Genomic DNA, 8,001 nt, shown 5'->3' with positions numbered 1-8,001 from the left:
GTATAAGCTCATTAGTGCCCCCTACTGCATCTACGGCTGAACTGCAGAACTATTTTTGTACAATGGGATGAATGAAAGGAACTAGAATGGCTCTGTTAGATCTGCTCTGCCATCATCGGGAGCTCAGCAGCGTTTTCCTCTCTGCCTTTGTTTTTAGTAATAAATATCAACCCTGTATCATTTTTTCCTTCGTAAAAAATAGGATTCTTTTGCATTATCAGTAAAGTCCATTTAAATTTGTATAAATGTCCTTGGGCAAGACACTTCACCCGTTGCCTACTGGTGGTGGTCAGAGGGCCCGGTGGCGCCAGTGTCCGGCAGCCTCGCCTCTGTCAGTGCGCCCCAGGGTGGCTGTGGCTACAATGTAGCTGCCATCACCAGTGTGTGGATGTGTGTGTGAATGGGTGGATGACTGGCTATGTAAAGCGCTATATAAATACAGGCCATTTACCATTTAAATGAAACTGGATAATAACCTGCTTCCGTTTAAAGCTATTCATCACGCTCACCGTGCAGCCTAAGTCCGAGTCAACCCCCATCTTCACTGGGTAGTTATCCTGTTGCATCATGGGAACGCGCACAGGTGCTGCGCCATCCACCTGAAAGTTTTCCAGCCCTCCACTCTGAGCGAACCGAGTCGTCCACTTCCCTGTTAGGACAGGAAACTAACCCATTATTCATCATGGCTGAAACTTACTTTGAGGATCAGTCACTTGTCAGAACCTGTTCATGGTTTCAGTGGCAGAGGACATGGATACACAACCATACACTTTGAATTTGTTTCATCTTTTCCAAGATTCGCTAAACAGATAAAGGTCACTTTGTAGCAGCGATCGGTCTATAGTCAGCTCTCTGAGTTAGTCTCATTCCTAAAAACTTTAGTCAGGTGCCCCAAAGTTCAGGTGCGTTGAACATGTGAGCCGATCACTTCACCTACACATAAACCCATACACGAGCATTTTGGAAAAAACTCTTACAGTTATCTGATAAGTAATATTGATCACTGAATCACCGTATGGATTTTATTTATATGATAATTCTAACTAATTCGTAGATATCTGTGTCTGCAGAGCTGAAGACGTACCTTTAAAGTAGGCGGCGCTCACAATGCTCATGCCGGCGGCACGAGGGAGGGGCTTGGTCAGAAAGCGCTGTACCTTCCCGCCCGTCTGCTGAGACACCCAATCGTTGATTTCTTTCACATCTTTGGATCCTCCCAGCAGCGCCTTGGGGCGAACTCCATACTGCTGCTCCACAAGACCAAAGAACTCCTGCTTCAAACGAAGTCCTGACAACATGAGAGAACATTAGGATCTCACAGTAAAGACTCAAACACAGAGACAGCGAGCAACCACCAGTTCCACCTGGCTCCTTTACTCCAGCTCACCTCTGTAAACAAGTTCATGAAGAGTTTATTGTCTCAGTCACAAATTTCAGTCCAAACATTTCAAACATTAAATTACGGTGTAAGATAAGGTGAAGGTGCTTAGCTCACTTGGCTGCATCTGATGAAACTGCAATGTCTTCTTAACAACTAAACACCAAAATCCTTTTTAGGCTTCTGATGGTTTTATTGCTCACATTGACTTTTTCTCCTCACATTTCTACCAGAAGGTTGAAACACAACTGAGCCAAACACATTTTTTTTCTATGGTCATCGGGTCCGGCTCACGCACCAGACGCTGCCCCTCAGCGGGCTTCCAGAAGAAAGCCAACCAGAAATGTTGGGTTTAATGGATAAGGTCCCTAAAGAGGCAGTACAGGACTACAACTGCACCTTTCATTGGCCTTTTTGAAGTTTCTGTGTAACACATCAAATAAATAAGACCTTTTGTTTTTATAAATCATGCTAAGCTCCTTCGGAGGAGTAGGAATGAAAACTTGACGCAGGACATAGAAAAGAAATGAGCTGAATTTGTGTTCTGTTGTTTTGGTTTAGCTGCAAAGTCACAGCTGATGTTTAGACTCCATCTCAACCCCAACGTGAACTCACGTCTCGCCAGGTACAGGCGTGCAGCGGTACTCAGGCCTTTCCCCGCCGTCCTGACTGAGGCCAGCATGTCCTTCAGGGTGTTGTGGAGCTGAGGGTCCTGCAGGGTGTGGTACCTCAGGGCCCTGTACAGCTGCCTCTGAGCATGCTCAGATCCTCCTAGAGGGACAGGAGGGCTTGTGTTAAGGTCACAAACCTCTGACACAACTGTTTTATTCACTAGAGAAACAGACGTGGGCATCACTTTTACTGTAAGAATGTCTCTGTTTTTAAATTAATATTCTCCACTAAGGCCCTTGTGTCCACCTCCTCCACACGGTGGCGCTGTTGTACAATCTTAGCTTAGTTGAAAGTGAACAGAGGAAAACTAATTGTGGAAGTACGAAAACAGACAGAAGTAGAAAAAACAAAACTGGTCCCGTGACACTGACAGTGTTTTTGGGAGCAGCAAACAGAATGACCTTGAGCCAGTCTGGCCTCTGAGCTCGTACCAACACTAAAGCCGAAGCTCAGGTTTGGACTAAGTTTGTGTGTTTGTGTCTTCACCCATGGACAGCTGAGTCAGCGCCTCGGACACGCTGAGCGGGGACAGGAAGACGTTGGTGGAAGCGTCGCGGCTCGCCAGGATGCGGAAAAGGTTGTAACCGAAGTCGGAGGTGGCAGCACCCATCTTTGTAGTCGGAGTCGTGAAGAGCTCCATGTGTTCCTCCTCTCCGGCTGCCTCCTCGCCGCCGGTGTCAGACTGCAACGGACCAATGATGGAAAGATTTCATGATTAACTGAACTTTTAAAACTTCGTGCCACCGGTAACTCTCAGACAGACAGGGCTCCTCTGAAGCAAACATCATGTGGATGGCAGCAAATGTTGCTCATAAACCATAAACCATCTTTTTGAACTGAGGGTGGTCTCAGCCTGTGCAGCCACCTCTGGAAAAACCCAGAAACCATTCTAATGTTTGTCAAACCACGTCTTCATTGATCTACCCTGAAGCGTCAAAGCTCGTCCTTGAGGGCATGGTGAGGTGGTATTTTTACACACAGTCACATCACTAAATTACCTCATCAGCTCTGAGATTTTCCACCAATGTTTCATCTTCGTGTTGTTGATGTCGCAGCTTTTTAAGGCATGTTGCTGCCATCAAATTCAAACATGTTTTAAAATTCAAAGTCCGAGCCACAGACTGATTAAAGATGGATGTACAGTGGGGCAAAAAAGTATTTAGTCAGCCACCGATTGTGCAAGTTCCCCTGCTTAAAATGATGACAGAGGTCAGTAATTTGCACCAGAGGTACACTTCAACTGTGAGAGACAGAATGTGAAAAAAAAATCCATGAATTCACATGGTAGGATTTGTAAAGAATTTATTCGTAAATCAGGGTGGAAAATAAGTATTTGGTCACCTCAAACAAGGAAAATCTCTGGCTCTCACAGACCTGTAACGTCTTCTGTAAGAAGCTTTTCTGTCCCCCACTCGTTACCTGTATGAATGGCACCTGTTTGAACTGATCATCTGTATAAAAGACACCTGTCCACAGCCTCAAACAGTCAGACTCCAAACTCCGCCATGGCCAAGACCAAAGAGCTTTCGAAGGACACCAGGAAAAGTATTGTAGACCTGCACCAGACTGGGAAGAGTGAATCTACAATAGGCAAGCAGCTTGGTGTGAAAAAATCAACTGTGGGAGCAATCATCAGAAAATGGAAGACATAGAAGACCACTGATAATCTCCCACGATCTGGGGCGCCACGCAAGATCTCATCCCGTGGGGTCAAAATGATCATGAGAACGGTGAGCAAAGATCCCAGAACCACACGGGGGGACCTGGTGAATGACCTGCAGAGAGCTGGGACCAAAGTAACAAAGGTCACCATCAGTAACACACTACAACGGCAGGGAATCAAATCCCGCAGTGCCAGACGTGTTCCGCTGCTGAAGCCAGTGCATGTCCAGGCCCGTCTGAAGTTTGCCAGAGAGCACATGGATGATACAGCAGAGGATTGGGAGAATGTCATGTGGTCAGATGAAACCAAAGTAGAACTTTTTGGTATAAACTCAACTCGTCGTGTTTGGAGGAAGAAGAATACTGAGTTGCATCCCAAGAACACCATACCTACTGTGAAGCATGGGGGTGGAAACATCATGCTATGGGGCTGTTTTTCTGCCAAGGGGACAGGACGACTGATCCGTGTTAAGGACAGAATGAATGGGGCCATGTATCGTGAGATTTTGAGCCAAAACCTCCTTCCATCAGTGAGAACTTTGAAGATGAAACGAGGTCTTCCAACATGACAATGATCCAAAACACACCGCCCGGGCAACAAAGGAGTGGCTCCGTAAGAAGCATTTGAAAGTCCTGGAGTGGCCTAGCCAGTCTCCAGACCTCAACCCCATAGAAAATCTGTGGCGGGAGTTGAAAGTCCGTGTTGCTCGGCGACAGCCCCAAAACATCACTGCTCTCGAGAAGATCTGCATGGAGGAATGGGCCAAAATACCAGCTACTGTGTGTGCAAACCTGGTAAAGACCTATAGTAAACGTTTGACCTCTGTTATTGCCAACAAAGGTTATGTTACAAAGTATTGAGTTGTATTTTTGTTATTGACCAAATACTTATTTTCCACCCTGATTTACAAATAAATTCTTTACAAATCCTACCATGTGGATTCATGGATTTTTTTTTTTCACATTCTGTCTCTCACAGTTGAAGTGTACCTCTGGTGCAAATTACTGACCTCTGTCATCATTTTAGGTGGGGGAACTTGCACAATCGGTGGCTGACTAAATACTTTTTTGCCCCACTGTAGCTTCCAGTAAAGGTATCTGAAATCTGCGCTCTTTCTAAAGGCCACCAGGGGGCGACTGTCTGCAGAGGGACTGCGCTGCAGAGACGTCTGACACTTTATGGGCGCGTTCGCTCATTTTAAGTCTGTCTCGTGGTTTAGATTAGTTAGCCAATCAGTGTGCGGCTTTACAGTGAGAATAGGAGAGAGCGAAGACGCTCACCTCGAGGCTTCATAAATCAAACCAGTGGGTGGGGTGACGTTGGATACATCCATCTTTTTTACTGTCTGTGGCTCCAGCGTTTTGGCTCTGGGGATGTAAATTACATAACTGAGGAAGCAGAAGAATAGAAAATATGTGCAGATGGCAGATGTTGATACCTGAGCGTCACAGAAGCTCAGCACGACTCCAAACAGCAGCAGGAAAGTCGTTCCCTTCATCCTGAAATCCAAACAAAAGGAAACAAGTTTTCACACATTTCCTCAAACAGTGAAGGAAATGAACCATATTTCATCACACAGCTGTTGTTCCTCAGGCAGGGATACCCTCTGCGCCAAACCAAACGCCCCTAATTTCTCCATAAGTGCAAAGAAAGGCTGAGCCAAACCAAGTCCAGAGGACGAGTACAGAAAACAAGTTCAGCCGCCACAGAGGCTACAGAGACGAAATTATCCAAAACAAAGACACAATTCAAAGACAAAGATTAGAGTCAGAGCCAGAAAACCTCCGAGCTGTGGAAACTCTGTGAAGTTTATAGCAGGTTATGTAACAAACTCTGAGCTGCTCATCGGGACACAAATCATGATCTCAGGTCTGAGCTCAGCGTTCATGAAAGAGTAAGTCTGACACACACAACCCCGTTCAGCTGTCTTAGTGAGGACCTTCAGTGACATAATGCTTTCTCTAGCCCCTGACCCTAAACCTGACCATAACCTAATTGTAACCCTGACACTAAAACCACATTTTGAGCCTCAAAAAGGCTTCAAACTTGTGAGGACCGGTGTGTGCATGTCCTCACAAGTGACTGTTGGTTCTCACAAGTATAGTAGGATGCAGATTTTGGTCCTCACAAAGATAGCTAGACAGGAACACACACACACACGGCCTGCTTTGTTCCACACACATCTGGACCTGGTGCTCGAGCTTTTACATAAACAGAGGTCTGTCATTTGAACCTAAAACCACACACACACACACACACACACACACACCCACAAACCACAGGCCTGATGGAAAACCCAGATGCTTTCTTCTTCTTTAACCTCCTGATCGTCGCAGTGTGTCTCATCTTTTCTTTCCTACAGCTTCATAAACTCAGAGATAACATGTCGTCAGTTAGATCGTTTAAACGTTTATGAGAGAAATAAAAAAATCTTTCAGATCATCTCAAACTGGTTTCTTGGAGATGTGAGACAGGGAGTGACAGGAAGCTCGAGCCCGTGAGTCCGAGGTCAGGGTTAATGAAAACTGCAGCAGAGATCTCCAAAAGTTGATTCTTCATCTGGACGTAGCGCTTTGTGGGAGATCTTATACACAGGACATTTGCATGATGACTGAAACCAGCCCACTGAAGGAGGTCAGGTCAGAGTTTGTTACATAACCTGTGAGGTCAGGGCTGGTTTCAGTCATCATGCAAATGTCCTGTGTATAAGATCTCCCACAAAGCGCTACGTCCAGATGAAGAATCAACTTTTGGAGATTTACTTTCCTGGATGATTGAGATGCATCAAAATGCAGCAGCACTGAGGGCTGGGTGAGCTGTACCTAATGATTTGTCCCTTTAGTGCGTGGATAAGAATACCTGCGCACGCGCCCCGAGATACACAACAGTGTTTCTGCAGAACGACACACGTCAGTGTAAACGAGTGCAGAGAGGTGACGTCGTTGACGTCTCATCCTGGACTACTGTGTGTGTGTGTGTGTGTGTGTGTGTGTGTGTGTGTGTGTGTGTGTGTGTGTGTGCTCGCGCGCTAATCCCCCCGCCCCTGCAGACCAGCTGACTCAGCGCGCTCCCGTTCCTGCACTGACTTGTCTCCGGTCCTCACTGGAAAGTTTCTTCATTGGCTGTTTGTGAACTCTTTGATATCACATCAGGGATTTTTAAAGTCCAGGTCACTAACCTGAATATATTCCACAGTGAAATGTTTTTCTTGGCACGAAATTCTTTACAACCCCAAATATCTTCAAACCTGCAAACTTATTAAAAATCATCCGTTTTATCCGAACAATGAGAATTTAGAAAAATTAAAAATGTCCTTACAGACCGAAGCTGATGATCGTTTACTTGGTTTTAGTGACTCTGACCTGCTGCTCTTATATAACCTGCTGAGTGGAAAAGCCCAGACTGGCTGCTGAACAGGAGGAAAAACGCAGCGTGTCTGAGAAACAGCAAGTTTTTCACAAAGTCTGAATCAAAGCGCTTTGAATTCTGCAGAAAACCTCCCTGTGCTTCATGTCTGAGCTGCGCTGCTACGAATACGTCCAAGTTTTACACTTTTTATACCAGCTGGCGCAAATAAAACAATGCAAAAAAAAAAAAAGTTCAAATGTGTGCGTAAAAAGCGCAGAAATGCATCTAGTGCAGCGAGAGTCACTCACCTCTCTGCTCCACGTCGATCAGCGTCCCTGCCAGCTCAGAAAGTGAGTCTTCCACCCCGCTGACGCCTCTTGTCTCGGCACCCTCAGCAGCGCGCATCCAGCTGCTGCCAGCAGAGGCAGCGGGAGCGCGCACAGATCCAGAAAAAAACGAAGCTTAAAAAATTCTGGTATTTAATAAAAAGTGTAAGCACCTTAAAATAACTGAAGTTTTGAGAGAACACAAAGAAACAACAGCTCAGGAGTGTTTCAGAGAAATCAGCTGACGCGAAGCAAAGACTGTAGATGAAAGATGTATGTGATCATGTGACACCACCCGATGGTTTCTGGCCTCCACACGTCTCTGTGCACGTTCTTGTGCCTGTTTGTGGTCCAAGTGCTGTTCAAACACAAAGTTTGCATCTACATAAAAAAAACCTGGAGGTGTTCATGCTCCGCCCCTTTTACCCAGAGTGCATTTGAATCAAAAGAATGAAAACTGTCAGTTATATTATCTGAACACTGCTGTCGTCCAGGATGTGACATATCTCCACCACTGTTTTTAAGTTAAGATAAGATAACCTTTATTAATCCCACACGTGGGAACTTTATTTGGAGATGTGAGGTCCTGCTAGCAGATAAAAATCTGTCATCTG

The 8,001-nt window shown here is 45.6% G+C and overlaps 1 protein-coding gene across 1 annotated transcript in view; it reads right to left on the bottom strand.

Annotated features, from left to right (window-relative positions):
* The window catches only part of serpinf1 (serpin peptidase inhibitor, clade F (alpha-2 antiplasmin, pigment epithelium derived factor), member 1), a 10,346-nt gene extending 2,661 nt beyond the window's left edge, over positions 1–7,685 (bottom strand). Inside the window, exons 1-6 of the mRNA XM_086308142.1 lie at positions 7,370–7,685; positions 5,152–5,212; positions 2,537–2,732; positions 1,994–2,149; positions 1,085–1,288; positions 510–649 (exon numbers count right to left, since the gene is read on the bottom strand). Of these exons, the coding sequence (XP_086164268.1) occupies positions 510–649; positions 1,085–1,288; positions 1,994–2,149; positions 2,537–2,732; positions 5,152–5,211 (756 nt within the window). The 5' untranslated portion in view covers position 5,212; positions 7,370–7,685. The remainder of the gene's footprint in view (positions 1–509; positions 650–1,084; positions 1,289–1,993; positions 2,150–2,536; positions 2,733–5,151; positions 5,213–7,369) is intronic.
* Between the last annotated feature and the right edge of the window lie 316 nt (positions 7,686–8,001).

The sequence above is a fragment of the Aulonocara sp. 'chitande type north' Nkhata Bay genome, linkage group LG10, assembly GCF_057382095.1.
Source record: "Aulonocara sp. 'chitande type north' Nkhata Bay isolate Kocher_YH1m ecotype deep benthic linkage group LG10, A_spYH_male_GT1.1, whole genome shotgun sequence".
NCBI lineage: Eukaryota > Metazoa > Chordata > Actinopteri > Cichliformes > Cichlidae > Aulonocara > Aulonocara sp. 'chitande type north' Nkhata Bay.
This window is presented reverse-complemented; position numbering and strand designations above follow the sequence as displayed.